Below are 17,195 nucleotides of genomic sequence, written 5' to 3'. Positions count from 1 at the left end.
TGCCATAATTAATTTAACTTTATAATATTTGTTGTAAAAACGATGAAAGTCCTAAGGTAGCAGATTGAGGTGATTTCCAGGCAGACAATAAAACAGTCAAATTGACAGCATGTTTTATTTGCTGGTTTGCTCCATCCCGGCCTTTAAAAACAAAATAATAGCTTTTTATATGTGAACTTTAAATGTAACACCGCTTCATCTATTTGCACTATAGAAAAAGAATGCAAAATAAGGAACCTTTTGAGCTAATCAGTAGACCTTCATATAGTATGATGAAAGATAATGCAGGAAGGAAGAATAAGGTTTATACTAAGATATAATAAGGCCATCTGTCTTATTCTAAACTGCTGTTTCCATCTTGTGGTGATCAAAGGTATTGATGAAATTCATACATGCTTTGGGCTTACTTCCATTTTGGGATCATTTGTGAAAGCAAATCATTAGTGTCAGCAGCACCATTGCTTAAAGGGAATAGGGCTGTGCCAAATTTCACTTTCTCTCCTGAAAATATTTTGCAAGAGAGGGAGATGAGTTTGGAATATTCCTTATCCATATGATTCAATTTAATAAGCTGGTTGTTTGCTGTTATTTTCCTTCCTAAATAATGGAGACAATCCGTAGCCTTTTTATGAAACACTGAATACCATTATAAGCTAAATCACGGAAGTCTGTAAAAGATGATGATAAGTCATAGAAGACAAGGACGGGGTGTTTTCATATGTAGGCTTGTTGTAATGTTTGTAAGTTCTATAGCTGGTTTATGAAATGGAAGATGAAAATGTATTGAAGAATGAATATATTGATGGTTTGATATCCCAGACAATTTCCCCCACCCAAAATAGAAACTAGACTGAGCAGAAGATTAAATTGAAATAGAGAATTTCAACTTGCATATTTATTTTCCTGCCCTGCTAAGTATTAGAAGTGTAGCTTGCGTGTAATTGTTTTGATAATGGCAGTCTGTGTAATTAATACTAACCTTAAAATAACTTCATTGATTTTTTTTTCATTTAGTGGATTATCTGACACTATAATACTAGATATAATATCTAATTATCTAGTACTTCCAAATCGAATCACTGTTCCTTTTGTCAGTGAAGTGCAGATTGCTCAGTTGCGGTTCCCCATACCAAAGGTAAGGTTTTTAACATAATATTTTGACATAACAAAATGTTTGTTTATCAAAGCATTTGCAGAACAATCTCTGACAATGATGGTTATAAAAGAAAGCTAGATACTGAACAAACAATACATTTCTGGCAACTAGGTAACGATTCTTTGAATGTGGCTTTTAAGTTATTATTGGGCCATTAAATTTCAAAACAACAGAAAACCTCTTTTCTTTCTGCACTATTGGGACATTTTGTCTGGACACTGAATTGTAATCAGTTGGGTGGGTTCTTCCAGTTCATTTAAGAAATGCTAATCCCAGTGGTTTCTCTTCATCCAGACATTTCCATGGCAGCATGAAAGAAACTCTGGAAAAGGGAGACATTTATGAATGCCTGTAACATGCAAAGTATTTGGTTTTATTGGTCTATGTAGTTAATTTTTCAGATACATCTAGAAATTGTTGGGTTTTTTTCCCCGGACTCATTTCCTACTATTATTAAAATTATGATGTAGATGTATGTAAATAACATAAAATTAATGACAACTTATCTCTGTGACATTTTTTTCTCCTTTATCCTAGTCTCAGCAATGTCCACAAGGCAAAGGCGGGCACAGGGGCATCAAAAAAGTAAAAATGGAGATTGCAATGTTGTGATTAAAATGCCACTCCCTTAGTGCATATGCTGATGTCACACATGTGTACAAAGAGTGGGGAAGAGCTTCAGTTCCACTGCTGTATCTTGATGCTTTACACACACACACACACACACACACACACACAGAGAGAGAGAGAGAGAGAGAGAGAGAGAGTTGCTTACATTAGTATTATTATTATCATCTTTATTAAAAGTGCAAAGATACAATTAGAAGGAAGTATGCCTTTATTTATTTTAGTTACACACTACCTGCATAGGTTTAACAATTCATGCCTATTATATCTAGCCTCCAAAATAATTTTTAAAAGTCAGTTTAATACTGCTATGACTAGTCTCCATAAGAAAGAATAAAAAAAAAAATAGTTTCCAATCTAGAGAATTCATTGAAAAACGTTCAGTTATGCTGATGATACTTTGTTGCCGAACGTTGTATAATGGACAACTTTTCTTGTCTCTTCTCAGGGTGTACTAAGAATACATTTCCTTGAAGCTCAGGATCTTGAGGGAAAAGATACATACTTAAAGGGACTCGTTAAGGGAAAGTCTGACCCTTATGGGATCATTCAAGTGGGAAATCAAATTTTCCAAAGCAAAGTTATCAAAGAAAATCTTAATCCAAAGTGGAATGAAGTTTATGAGGTACGAAACTACTGCCCAGTATTAGTTTTGAAAAATGTGTTTAAGCGTTTAGGTCCTTCAAGACTGATATCATATAATTCTACTATAAATACGTTGATCTTTAATTATTATTTTTAACTGTTGGAGAAAAATTGATATTGCACTTCAGTAGAACAGTTCAAATAAAACACCAAGCTATGTTTAATATAAAAATGAGCCTTGGGATACCTATATGTTCTTTCTCACCCTGTCTCTGATTTCCTCATCTGTGATTTACTAGCAAGTTGTAATTTCATATTAGATCTATACCATAAAAATTGTGGAAATGCCAGTAAAGGAATGGTTTGGAATGAATACTATAGTAACTAATACTAGACTGAGGCAAGAGAGACTCCAATTAAAGATCCTGTTTAGTCACGGACATTATTGGGTGATTTGGGGCTGAGATAGAATAACTAACCCAATCTAACTTTTATAAAATTTTATACATTTTATAAGATAAAGATGAGGATAAAAACCCATGTGTGCTGCCCTGGGCTCACAGAGGAAAGAGGCTTCCTAAATTAATAATCTGTTAATGTTTTTATCTAATTTAAAAACATTATAATCTAAGTCAGTGGCCCCTAACCTATTTTGTGCCATGGCCCGGTACCGGCATCACAGAATGAGCCGCGGCCCAGTACCGGCATCAGCACGCATGACAAGGTAAGGCAAGCCGAGCGACCGGCCAGCCAGCCGTCCCCCGCTTCTCCCCGCCACCTTCAGTTCCTCCTTTGTACCTTTGTACCTTCGCTTTGGGACGGCTTCAGGACGGTTGCTCGGCTCGCCTTGCCTTGGGTGCTGAAAGAATCCTCGCGCCTTAGTTTCGTTCGAAGCCCCCCCCTTCGATGAAACTAAGGCGCAAGGATTCCTTCAGGACCCAAACGCCGCTTTCCAACCGGAAAAGCTCACCCGGAAGCACTTTCTCATCAAACAAGATGGTGGCGCCCAGCAAACCGGCAGCCTGGTAGAAAATGTTCCACGGACCGGTACCGGTTCGCGGCCCGGTGGTTGGGGACCCCTGATCTAAGTAATACATTCAGGCTGAATTAGCTATCTTGTTTGTTATATTTCCAGGCCTTAGTCTATGAACATCCAGGACAAGACTTGGAGATTGAACTCTTTGATGAAGATCCAGACAAGGATGACTTTCTAGGAAGGTAAGTGTCAAGCCATTTGCATGTCTTTTTAAAATTAGAAATCCTATCCTGGAATCCCACTATCCAGATCAGTCAATAAATGAAAAAGTAAAGGTAAGCTCTAAGAGTCAGAAAGAAGCTACCAGATAAATATATTTCCAATATATTTCTAATATTACCTGGGTGTATGCAAAATTCTGTGCCTTTGAAAAGTTATTAATACTTTTGGTAGAAACATTTTTAAAGGTTACCATATGAAAAGAAGGCAAAGCAATATTGATTGTAGTAGAGATAGCAGTTCACAGCTCTAATTAATGCACACAGTTTCTTTTTGGCCTTTACTACATAAGAATAGACAACCACAACACTGTTTATCCTTGCTTCTCTTCTCCCTCCCTCCCAACGCCTTGTTCTGCTACAAAGAACTAAACTTTTCTGCAGCAGATCCTACCATTTTATTCATAGTTCTTAAAACAAGATAACCTTTATTTCATATTTCAATCACATATCCTCTTTTTTTTGTTTAGAATTGCTTTTTCAGTTTTTTTTTTCTAGTGTGTTCACCATTTTGCTGCTACAAAATTCCAGCTTCAGGTTCTGTAGTTCAGATAACGGTCTTCTAATGCATTGCATTGTGTTTTTTTAGCCTGACGATAGACTTAATTGAAGTTGAAAAGGAACGTCACATAGATGAGGTAAATCTCTATTCAGCCTGGGGAGGACAGTGACAAGGAAGGTTCATACAATAAATCTGCAGTGCTTAATCATATATTGGATCTGGATCACAATTTCAGTAAAGACTTCAGATTTCCTTGAATAGATTTTCTTAGTTTGATGATAGCATTTTGTGTTAAGAAGTGGAATTGAAGACAAAAGCCATGGGAGTGGAATACAAACAGTCCTCTTCTTATGGCCATAAGGAGCCTGCCCACCATGGTCATAAATCATGACTGTCATAAAAAGGGTCGGTCATGTGACCACCTTGATTTTATTACCTTTTTTGCAGTGGACATTAATCAAATCTGCTGTTGTTAAATGAATCCATGGTCACTGAACAAATAGCAATAGCATTTATATACTGCTTCACAGAGCTTTACAGCCCCCTCGAAGCAGTTTACAGAGTCAGCATATTGCCCCCAATAATCTGGGTCCTCATTTTACCAACCTCAGAAGGATGGAAGGCTGAGTCAACCTTGAGCAGGGGTGTCAAACTCAAGGCCAGCCAATGGGGTGCTTAATTCTGGCTCATAGGACAGCAGGACCGGCCTGTAGTACCTCTGCCAATAAAAATGAAGCTTCAGGCCCCATTTTTGTCCTGAACTGCCTCCTGCAGCCCTCTACCAGCAAAAATTGAGCCCACGGGGGCTGCGCGTGGGCCACCCAGACTCCATTTTCACTGGTAGAGGGCTTCAGGAGGCTGTCCAGGCTGAAAACAGGGATGGAAGCAGTCCTCAGGAGGCTGTCCAGGGGAAAAATAGGGCCTGGGGCGGCATGCAACACCCACCCCCAGGTTCCGTTTTCTCTGGCAGAAGGCTAGCAAAACAAACTAAAAGCAAAACAAAACAAGAGGAGAAATGTTTCCCCTTTTGCATTTGAGCTTCAAGAAGGGACAGGAAAGGAGAAAGGGAAAGAGGAAACACAAAGAAAAAGATGGGAAGAGAGCAAGGAAGGTAAAAGAAGAGGAAAAGGAAGAAGAAAGGAGAATGAAGAGGGAGGGAGGGAAGGAAGGAAGGAAAGGAGGAAGGAAGGAAGGAAGGAAGGAAGGAAGGAAGGAAGGAAGGAAGGAAGGAAGGAAAGTCCTGCCTTAGCATTTGGCCACTAGCAGATGGCAAGGCTCCTCTGGAGGACAAAGGTTTGGCGCTCTCCCTGGTCTCACCTTTCTCCGCTGGAGACAGTGGATTGCCCCAGTCCCCCCCCCCCCGACACAAGTGATGTTGAGCTGGCCATGTCCACCTTGCCAATGCCCCCCCCCCCAGGTCAAACACAACCCTGATGTGGCCCTCAGTGAAATCGAGTTTGACACCCCTGACCTTGAGTCTGGTGGGAATCGAATTCCAGGCAGTGAGCTGAATTAGTTTGCAATACTGCATTCTAACCACTGCGCTCCCATGGCACCGCAAATGCTGTGGTTAAGCAAATGGTTTGCTATGGACATGATTTTAACAAACACCAGAAATAAGTGCCAGTTTTTGGCAAAATAATTATAAAATGTGGTAATATCATTGCAGGATGCTGCAAACGGCTGTAAAAGTTCCTGTTAAATGTGTTTTGAAGTGTCCTAAGCTAAATATTCAGATGCTTAATTCTAAAAAGTCATTGTATGTATTTTATTATGAAATAATTTTACTATAGTTTTCTGGGTGAAATGCAGGAATCAGTACAATTTTCGATAAAATGTTTTTATTCTGTCAGTTACAATGTCTTTAGCTGTTTTCATATGAAGTGTCCTTAGTTAGCTTTGCTCAGGAATTTGTATGTAATGTTGGTAAATTTTGCAGCAAATGGCTTTGGTTCTTACTATACTTTATGGACTTTCCTTACAGTGGTTTACTTTGGACGAAGTCTCCAAAGGAAAATTGCACTTAAAACTCGAATGGCTCACATTGAAGCCTACTGTTGAAAATCTTGACCAGGTATATTTGTCTACTTTTTTTTCTGCATTTGAAGAGGCTGTCATTAAAAATATGTCGTTATATGTATGGTTGTTCACATTCATTTAGCTATGCTCTATTTCTAGAAGAACACAGAATAAAACCAAATATTTATTTTAGGCAAAAAAAAATCGAAAATTCGCTTAGCAAGTCAAAAATAAGGGGCTTAATTAGAAAATGTTGCTTTTCAACCTCTGGGAAAGAAATGGCAGACAGAAAACTGCTTGGCAGAAAACAGAGCCAAAGACTGTGGCAAATGAGGAGCCAGGGAGTAGCTGGCTCTTCGATAATTTCTCTCTGGACAAGGAGAGGACTGGAGGTTGCCCACAGATGCTCCACTCAGCTGCTTCTCAGAGGAGACTGCAAGACTGTCTTTGGTCTATTTGGAGCTCTGGGAGATGAGAGAACAACATCTTGCTTGGCAGCTTTGAAAGAATACTAAAATTTCCATATTTTTGTAATCACGTTTGGAAATTGTGTGTTAACTGGTTTTCATCTGTTAGAAATCTTTGGATGAACAAGTTTTCTAGCACTAGGTGAGTTTTAACCTAACTTAACAAGTTTAAGAACTTAATCTTTTTAAATAAACAGCAAGACAGTGATTAAAACTATGATTTTTTAGAAAGTTACAAATGAACTAAGGATCTAGATAAATCTAGATAGATTTTATTTTTACTTATTAAATCCATATGCTGCCCTCTCACCATAAGGAATTAATTTTAATCCTTTCTCTGGGAAAATGCATTTTTAAAATGTTTTATTTTAAAAAAAATCAAAATATAAAATTTTAAAAATTGGACACTAGAAAGAACTAAATACTACAATTAAAGGAGAAGAACACTTCAACTAGACTAATAGAATGAAGCAAAATATTTTAACACTGGACATACTGAACAATACTTTTGAACAGTGGACCCAGAGCTAATTATAAAATCGCTAACTCTATACATAGATTATGTCTATAAAATATTATGAAAAGAAAAACTTAAGAAACTCAAGTACTCAGGTGTCCTGGAAGTGAAAAAATTTAGCCCCTGAATTTAGCAGAAAAATACTATACTGGGTTTTCATATTCCCCCATCTCCCATACAAACCATTAATACTTCAGGCAAAGCAAAAAGCATTCATTAGAGGTGAGTCAAGCCTTTACATTAAATACAGAAACAAATAATATATTCAATATTTATTTTAGATCATAATGGTGCAGTGAATCAAACAATAGAAGGCATTGATTCTAGATAACATTCCACAAATGGCGAATTTATGGTTTATGTCATTTACTTTCCCAGTTGAGCGTGTTTCTTAACACTTGCAAGTGCATTCAAAGACTTCAGTATTCACTTTGCTTTTCATATCATTTCTCATATGTAGAACCATTAATATTGAAAAATAATTCCATGGACTTTTAGAAATAGCAAGAATAAGGCAGTGAAAACATTCTCATGTTGTGGAATTTCTTTTCAGATAAGGAATTTTTATTCAGATCTAGTTTAATTCTGTTTGGAAATAATTAAAACATTTTACTTTAGGATATATGTTGGCTATCTTGTTCTTTGATATATAAGTTGTAGTAATACTTAATTTTAAATTATTATGTATTATTTTGTTTGCATTTTATAACTTGTTTTCTTTTTAGTTAGAGATAAAGCACGAAACTAAAGTTTTTAATGATACTTTTATCATTTTAGGTGCTAAAAAGCATTAGAGCTGATAAAGATCAAGCCAATGATGGGCTTTCATCAGCATTGCTTATTCTTTATTTGGATTCAGCAAGAAACCTGCCAGTAAGTTTTGGGTGATAATGAAGCTTCTCTTGAGTGATTCTTAATTTTCTTCAGTCACACATTACTTACCACTGTGCCACTTTGCCCCACTAATCACGTTATGTTTTAATTACTTTTCCTCATGCATTCCATGACATCGATAATTTTCTATGATAAGCATACCTTGCTGCTAAATTTATTTTGCAGGATCAGTAATCTAATCACACTCCTAGAACAGTGCCATTTTAATTTACAATAAATTTACAGCATTAATTAATGTGGTACTCTTATGAACACATTTTGTGAGCGGTTGTGAAAGGAAAAATAGATAGTTGGTCAATTCCAGCTTCAAGTGAATGAAATACGCTTCTAAATCTAGAGCTATTGTGCTGCAGGACATATGTGTGCATATTTGCATTCAAGTGGTGCCTTTTCTTCTTATTAAGGGTAAAATATTTAAAATCCAAACAATATATTCAGTAGGATGATCTGAGCAAGGAAGAATCATGCTTCATTGTAGCAAATCAATAGAGATAACCTGAAACCATCTTTGGATGTTGTGAATTGCTAATGAAAAGGACTTTTTTTTGCTATTCTAGATTGTTTTTCATATACATAAATGTTTGAGCAGGGTTGGTGTGAATACTTTCCCACATATGCTTGCAAGCTTATAATTAAAAGATCTGTTTACTGTCCCCAAATAGAATTTCCCAGAATAGCTGCTGGAAACACCTTTCACTTTGTAAAAATAAAATGTGCCCACACACACTGTTCCGATTGTACAGATTTTTCATTTCTGTACAGAGAGAAAACCCAAATATGTATAATTGGAGTGCTTCATGGAAAATTCCATAGATTTAAACTGTAAATCATGGTATCTTTTAATACGTTTTATCCAGGACTAAATAAAAAATAATGAATGGTCCTGAAATAAACCCAAGGATGTGATGTTTGTAATGAAGCATACATTTGCCTTCTTCCTCTAGCCTTTAAGAAGAAAACTCCTAATGAAATTTATTAATGTGGTTTGAAGATGAAATATTAAACAAGGATCAATGGTTGTCATAAAGTTTTCTAATTATGATTTTGCCATTTCAACAGAATTCCTCCTGAACACTAGATAAAGTTGGTAACAATGATAAAGGTGTATATATAGGAAGTTATTGGCAATATTTTTAAAAACTTATTCTTGTAAAGCTTTTCTATTCTTTCCCTTGATAAAAAAATAACATTGAATATGTTGAATATACAGGTAGTTCTTGGCTTACAATGTTCTGTTTAGTAACTGTTCAAAGGTACAATGACTCTGAAGAAAGTGACATGATTAGATAGATAGATAGATAGATAGATAGATAGATAGATAGATAGATAGATAGAATAACTTTACTGTCATTTTGAATGTACGCTAATCAGCATACATTAAAGTGAAATTTAATATACATTACATAAACATGACAGAATACATACAGACATACAAAATTATGCCTGTACCCACATATATTATTATATGACACAGAGAAATAACATAGTCTAGTTTGTGTGTGTGTACACACACACACACACACACACACATACATACACACGGCGAAAAGAAACAATCCTGCAAGTTTACAAGATGGATGGCATAAGGAACAAAGCTATTACAGAATGTAGTACTCCTGCTATAGATACTCTGAAAGCCCCTCCCAAAGGGGAGCAACAAAAACACCATAAAGTGGGTATGTGGAATCTCTTAACAATGGTTAAAGCCCTAAGCCCAAGCAGTATCCTGAATAATGGGAAGCAAGCTTTCTATAATCTTCTCATCTGTCTTTATAACTCTCTGTATGGACTTTCTATCTGAGGCACTGCTGCCACCCAACCAAACAGTTACGCAGTTTGTTAAATGTTCTCAATTGTACCTCTGTAAAATGTGGCCAGGACAGAAGGAGAAAGATATGGTGTCCTTATTCAATGCAGGAAATGCAAGCACTGGTTTGCATGCTTCACTAAGGATGACATATGGAGAGACCAAATTGTTTTTCATATGACCTTATGATCCTTATGCATCCTTACGATAATGTGATCAAAATTTGGCTGCTTGATAACTGGCATGTATTTATGACAGTTGCCGTGTCCGGGGTCATGTGATCACTTTTTGAGATTTTCTGACAATGGGGAAGCCAGATTTATTGAACTACTATATTATTAACAACGGCAGTGATTCACTTAACATCGATCTTGCTTAGTGATGGAAATTCTGGGCTCAATTGTGATTATAAGTCAAGGACTACTTTATATATTCTGAGAAGGTCATATCCTTGTCTTAGATCTTTTGTAACCTCCAAGCCAGAAAAAGGTTGTCAAAGTCATGGATCAATGGTAAATAATGAAGTGGCAACTCTTCTTGGCCTGAGATTAATCTCACAGTTATGAAAAGTCCTTTGGAAGGATGTGTTTCAATTCTTACTATGCCAATAAAAATGTTAATACAGTGGAGCCCCAGGTCGCAACCTTAATCCATTCCCAGACTCTGGTTGCAACCCAATTTGGTCATGTCCGGAAGCAAGACTGACTGCACATGCGTGCAGTCAAAAGAAAAATGGTGCAGAAGGGGAAATGGGTGCGGAAGGGGAAATCTTTCTGTGCCAATTTTGTTCGCTACCCAATTTTTGAATCGTGGCCTGATTCAAAAACCAGGTGGAATCAAAAATCAGGAGCATTTGCGACCTGAGGTTCCACTGTACCATATTTTTTGGACTATAAGACTCTCTGAAATATAAGACACACCTAGCTTTTGGGGAGGAAAACAAGAAAAAAAAAGGTGCCTCTGCCTCCCAGGATTTGCAGGGAGTTCCAGGTGGCGGGGATCAGAATGGACTGAAAATGGGGTCTACGGAGGCTGAAAATGGGATGCGGAGGCTGAAAATGGGGCTCCCGTAGGCAGCAATAGGCGATCCCTGCAGCCTGAAACAACTGATAATCGGGAGGCCCATCCAACTGACAATCAGCTGCTTGTGCTAAATCAGGCTGTGCTGAAGCTGACCAGGCTGTTTGCTGTTTGCTGCAAGGAGGCAATTTGCTGGTAGGCAGAGGCTGAAGGTTAGGGGCAATTGGGTGGGGCTTTGGCAACATTTGCTGTATAAGACGCACAGACATTTCCACCCACCTTTTTTGGGAGGGGGGGGGGAAATTGCATCTTATACACCGAAAAATACAGTATTTCTTTGTCAAGACTTGTGGTAGACAAACTGAGATCTATGGGTACCCAAGCGTTTCTGCAGTTCATGAGGTGAAATCTTGGATTTGTTATTTGTTATAGTTTTATTTTCATTTTATATCCTGGAACTCTTGAATAGAATACTGTTGTTTTTTTAAAAAAGTCAAGAAACAATATATAATAATGGGCCTCATTGCATCATAATCATCTGATAGTATAACATAGTTAAAATTTCCTTTAAAAAATGAAGCTTTTTCCCTTTGTGCAGAACGGATACAGAATAAGGTTAGAGCACAAGTTCTTTATATTTGGAAAATCATCTTTTTTTTTCCCATTTACAATGGTAGTAACCTTATTGATGTCTGGTATAAAAAGGTGGTGCATGAGTGTGCTAAAAAGCTATTATTGAAAAGTGCAATTTTGTTGTGCAAGTGGTATCTGCAGCTAAAACGCACCCAAATTGTAGTAGGGAGCAAATAATTACCTGGAAATGTCGATAAAGCTAGATCAATAATGGAAAAAAGCGCTGTTGGTTTATTCTTTCTTCATATGATTTTCAATACTTCAGTTTTCTGTATCTATGCTAAAGGTAAAGCTGATTGAGCCTTCAGGCTGCTAGAATCCCATGACTTTCTGCTTTCTCCTTCCATTTGCATTTTCCTAAAGAGTATCTACGAGGGAAAATTTGGGTGTGGATACTTAAAAGAGAGGAGAGCATCGGGACTAGTCTTTTGTGAAAATACTACCTCAGTCTATAGAACACTATTTGTGAGTTCTCAGGTTTATGTGTTCCTTTCTTTTAAAAAAATAACCTTTTTTAAAATAACCTTGGTGTTCATAAACCCACTTTGCCCTAACATTGGAATGGAGGAGCATGCAATACTTTGTTTTTTAAGTGCATGGTTTAGAAGTTTCTATTGTTTTCGCTACATTTTCAGTGGTGTAATTAGTTTAGCTTCTCAGCTAAATTTGCTAATTTTTTTAGAGACTAGCATGCTCAATTATCTACCTGAAGAAATGTGCTTGCAGAGAAATGAAATGGTCTTGAATTGTAAAAATCGACATACTTTGTAATTGTTTTGGAAAGTAAGTGCAAGTATTGTGTGTGGCATATGTAAGGGCCCAAGAGGTCCTTAGTTTGGTTCAAGTTGCATAATTAAAATTGGAATAATATGTGTTACAGAAAAAAAATACACCTTCTTGTGCAGCCTTTTGTCATTAAAATATAAGTTAGGCGTATCCATCCGAGCATATTAAAGTAGATTTTGCTGAGAGATAACAGCTCATGCAAAGACAGTCAGTAAATCTCACAGGCAAGTAGAAATTTGAAAGAGTTACAAAAATAAAATAGGGGTTGTGAATTCATATTACATAATCATTTCAAGCTTGCAAATCACCTATGTTCCTATTTTATGGCATCTCATTATTGGGTTTACTTTGAGAATCTTGATTGTCTTGAATTTCTGAAATCAGTGTAAAAACAGACCTGGATGTGTGTTTGATTCAAGTTGGAAAGATTCAAATGTAATACCAAAACAGTGTGTCATAATTAAATTCTCATTTATTTTGCTATCAGTCCTTAAATTTTGGTTCCAGTGTGTTGTTAAAACTACCAACTCTATTAAGGCAATTGAAATGATGTGTTAACAGAAGTAAAGGTTGATCAGAAAAAGAAACTTTTAACAGCAACTTGACCCAAATTAAACTTCACCTTGTCTTTTTTCTTTTTCTTTGTGGAACTGGAACAGTTCCTTCTCTTTTTATAGCTTAAAGATTCCTTAATAAGCATTATGGTATTTGCATGACAGTGGCATGCAAGCCGCAAACATCTCTGTCATCTGTTATTTTTACTCTGATACCGTTGGCTCCTCTTCATCAAAAGCAGCTATGGTGTTCCTCCTAAATTGGGAAGAATTTTTTAAAAATACAATCGAGGCAAAATTTCATGGCAGTCTTGAATACGTCTATGTGTGACCCTCTCTAAAGAAAGTACTATAGCAAGAACCATTAGGAGCTGAAAATTAAATGCTAAGAAGCGACATGGTAAAAAAGAGAGAGGAGACTTTTTCCAGTCTAGGCAAATAGACATTCAGCATAAAACTACTACTAGCCGAAAGCTTTTAAGAAGAAAGGGAACTATTTTCCCTTTGTGCTGCATCAAGTTGTTACAATATTTAAGTAGCCAGCCAAACAGAGGATACAATGAGCATACCTGATTTACTTTTTTAAAAAATAAACCTAAGGACAACTTTAGAGAAGAAAACAGAGAGTCCTTGAGTTATGACTGTAATGAAATCTACCAAGCATGGCTGTAACTCGTGACAATCATAAAATCGGTCTGTCCCGATTTTACACATTTTATTTGTGGTGGCTGTTAAACAAATGCTACAGTCATTAAGCAAATCAATTATTCATCATGGGTGCAGTTTTGCAAAATAAATAAATAAATAAATGTCATTTTTCAGGAAAATCGGCATAAAATGCAGCCAAATTATTGCAGGGCTCTGCCAATGGCCATAAATGCATCCCTGTTGCTGAATGCCCAAAATGCAGCTATGAGACTATATCAGTTATGTACAGTTATGTACTGTATGTGACTGTACAGTTATGAGGCTGATAATTGGAACTGTCAATCTGGATTATAAGTACTCCCCACTCCCAGTAAATCTGTCAAAACTTTGGTTGCTAAGTAATTGATTATAAGTCTAGGATTAGCTGTACACAGTACCTCTGTTTAAAAATGAATATCCATAAATTTATGATACTAAATTTTTTCCTGCCCATCTGACCTTATTTTTTTAAAGATTTGCTTAATTAGAGAAAATGGGGAGCTGACATACCCCAAAGCAAAAGTGCCAGCTTTTAGTTCATCTTTATAACAATAATGTTCTCAAATAAACAGCCTGCATGAACTTTCTTGAACTAAATATGGGGTAGGAACTTTATTTGGAAGTGTGGCTTCCTGCCAAGAAAGCAAGCAGAAATTTTGATAAAAATTTCTAATCTAAATCTAAAAAATAGAGAGAGAACTTAGGCAATTAAACAGAGTGAAACAATATAGAAGTAAATTCATTCTTAGTTAAAAGCTTAGTTAGTGGTCAGCAACTCTTTCAGTCCATCAGATATAAATTTTCTGGTAATTTTTGGTATAATGTTTCTGCCGCATGATGTATACTATTGAGACATACGTACAAGTTTATAACATTTTTCCCATTGAAAACAAGACAAACTTTAAATAGTTATTCCGGAGGACAGAGAATTCCATCTCTTTTCCTGTTTTGAAGTAGCTAGCATGCTTTGCCTAGCAATTTAGTTTCCATTCTATTTTTTTAAGCTGGATTTAACTGTCTATTCCATCTCAGAAATTTTGGGACAAAATGAAATTCTAGAATCCCTCTCCCTCTCTTTTTAAGAATTCCTAATTTCTTAAATTAGTTTGGTAGTGCTGTAGTTTTAATTCGTTATAGTTTGCCTGCTTTACTGTCAGGATGATGCCGTTTTTCTGAAATAAAATTAGAAATTGTTAATGAAAATTATCAGCTGGTTAGATCTATTCTACTTTTGGTATCCATATTATCAAATCAAATGCAATGGAGCAAAAAAGTTACTGCAAATAGGAGAATCTTAGCCTGTCTGGAAAAAGTCAGTGAAATATTATAATTAAAAATGGAATAAGAAAAAAAAAGGGTTTATCAAGTTACTTCATATATATTAATGTTCAAGCATTTTTCTCTTTCTTCTGAGAATGTTTGTTTGGTCTGCCATTGTTGTCCTGTCCTTAATTAACCAATTGGAGCTACTTCATTGCATGTCATATTAACCCTCTGTATGTTCATTTTCTTCTGGTTTAAAAGCATAACCCTTTAGATTATAATCCAGAAGCCTTGAAGAAGTCTGCTGTTCAGAAAGTCTTAAAGGTAAAAGTGATACAATTTTCCATTTAAAATCACGCACTTAAATAAAGACTCTGAGCTGCCAGTTTGGTCTAATGGTGAAGGCACCAAACTCAAAACAAGACCCTGTGAGTTAATCATGAGAGCCATTTGGGTGACTTTGGGCCAATCACTCACTCTTAGCTAACTCATCACACAGTCTTGTTGTTATGGGGAAAATAGGAGGAGGAAAAAGGATTAGGTATGTTCACCACCTTGAGTTATTTATAAAGATTATAAAGGCAGTCCTAAATAATTGAAAATATCTTTTAAGTATTTTGAATTCCAGGAGATGTAAGCTTAGTGTCACAAAGTTAGATCAGGACTCAATAACATTAGTTTGCCTGTAAGTAGAAGGCATATCCCATCAGTGGTTGCATTATATAAATTATAAAAACAAATAATATTTAATTCTCATAAGCAATTATTTTTAAAAAGTTGGCATTAGAGAGCCAGCTATAATATTACTATTAAACAAATTATTTAATTCTTCTAAATTCTTCCATCCTACTGAATGTCCAAAATATTTTCAAAAGCATGCATTTATTAAACCTATTGATGCTTTTTTTTTTTAACCCAGAATCCTTGATCCCTTTTTAATACATTTGCTGAACTTGGGGATGTAACTGCATATTGGCAATCAAAATCTTCATAACAAAACTAATATAAGGACCACTAAGTCATCATGAAACAGAAACCTTTTGTAGGCTTATTAATTCCATCCCTTTTCTTTCAGGATTACCACTGTAGATACAAGCATGCAATTAAAAAGACAAATTGCCAGTGGAAAACTAAATTTAGTCCTGCCACTAATGTGGAAAGTAGGAGCAGTACTTTTTTGAAGATGCTTACAACACAGAATAGCTAGTTTATAAATTGTGCAGGTACATAGCTCAAAATTGCTGTTTGAACTGAAAGACTAGCTGTAAGCAGCTATATAGACAGTACCTATCTGTTTATCCCTACCTGTAGAAAACTTAATTGGTACCATATATATATAAAAAAGAAATGTGCCTCCCAGTTTCCTGAAGCAAGAAGTAAGACTTGAATCTTACTTCTGTTACTTTTAGAAACAAGTTCTGCTTATATTAAAGGGGTAACTGCAGTATTTTCTGAGAGACATTTTGTCTGTCCATCAGTTTTGCCTTTCAGTGGTAAATAAATTGTCTGAGTTTTACATTTGGAAAACCAGAAATTGGTAAAGTTAAGAAAAACATAAATAAGAAATAAGTGTCTGAACAGGTCAATATCTCAACAGGCCAAACATTCAATAAACAATACATCTTACCAAATAAGGGTATGATTAAGAGCCTCTTTCATACGTATTCAAAAATACGTAATATAAAACAGGGATGATATTGGTGAAGATCCATATGGCTTATATTTTGCCCTTGAAGATAATTTTCAGAAATGGAACTAACTTGGGAAAAAATCTGAATGAATTTTCTGTCAATTTAATTTTTTTCACAGTGAAAAGCAAATTGTTAGGTAAACTAAATTAAACATGGCTTACCCTTTAAAAATTCAAAACAGTATGTGCTGAGATGAGAATAATACCCATGTCTTTAATCTGCAATTTTTGTCTTAACATTGTTTTAACGTCTCCTTTAATCATGTTACTTTTTTGGAGTTCTGTTTATAAATTAATTAATAATAATTTAATTAATGTATTAACAGCATTGATAGATGCTTCAGATTAACTTCTGTAACTCCTTCTTAACAAAAAGTATTTATCTGAGAAATTGGTAGGTAGACTATTAATAGACATTCATCATCTCAGTTCTTTAAAATTACTTTTGTGGTTCTAGTAAGAAAACTAGGTAAACTTATAATAAAACCATAGCATATCATCTCTTTTATTATCTTCCAAATGTTTTATAATTCTGACATTTTGCTTAATCATTCCATATATGTAAGATTAGGTTTCTAAGCTTGCATTTTCTCCATATACCCCTTTTGCTTCCTGGCTGCAACATTCATTCATTTGTTCTGATGTTGCTTCATTAACTTTGGGGGGATGAAATGCTTATTTAAGGATGAAAGATTGAGCATTTTAAACCAGTCCATTCAAAAACACAATACTTG

The 17,195-nt window shown here is 35.7% G+C and overlaps 1 protein-coding gene across 4 annotated transcripts in view; it reads left to right on the top strand.

Moving 5' to 3' along the window:
• Window positions 1–17,195, top strand: part of ESYT2 (extended synaptotagmin 2) — a 59,752-nt gene that overhangs the window by 32,118 nt on the left and 10,439 nt on the right. The window contains exons 8-15 of one of the 4 annotated variants that reach the window (XM_087916784.1): window positions 1,015–1,135; window positions 2,232–2,408; window positions 3,504–3,586; window positions 4,212–4,260; window positions 6,109–6,198; window positions 7,905–8,000; window positions 11,845–11,946; window positions 15,033–15,095. In XM_087916784.1, the coding sequence (XP_087772910.1) occupies window positions 1,015–1,135; window positions 2,232–2,408; window positions 3,504–3,586; window positions 4,212–4,260; window positions 6,109–6,198; window positions 7,905–8,000; window positions 11,845–11,946; window positions 15,033–15,095 (781 nt within the window). The remainder of the gene's footprint in view (window positions 1–1,014; window positions 1,136–2,231; window positions 2,409–3,503; window positions 3,587–4,211; window positions 4,261–6,108; window positions 6,199–7,904; window positions 8,001–11,844; window positions 11,947–15,032; window positions 15,096–17,195) is intronic. The other 3 variants (XM_026718308.2, XM_087916783.1, XM_026718309.2) reach the window with 3 other exon arrangements.

The sequence above is a fragment of the Pseudonaja textilis genome, chromosome Z (genome assembly GCF_049901715.1).
Source record: "Pseudonaja textilis isolate UNSWEBS1 chromosome Z, rPseTex1.2, whole genome shotgun sequence".
Taxonomy (NCBI): Eukaryota; Metazoa; Chordata; class Lepidosauria; order Squamata; family Elapidae; genus Pseudonaja; species Pseudonaja textilis.
Note: the sequence above shows the minus strand (reverse complement) of the source record. Positions and strands in the feature narration are given on the sequence as shown.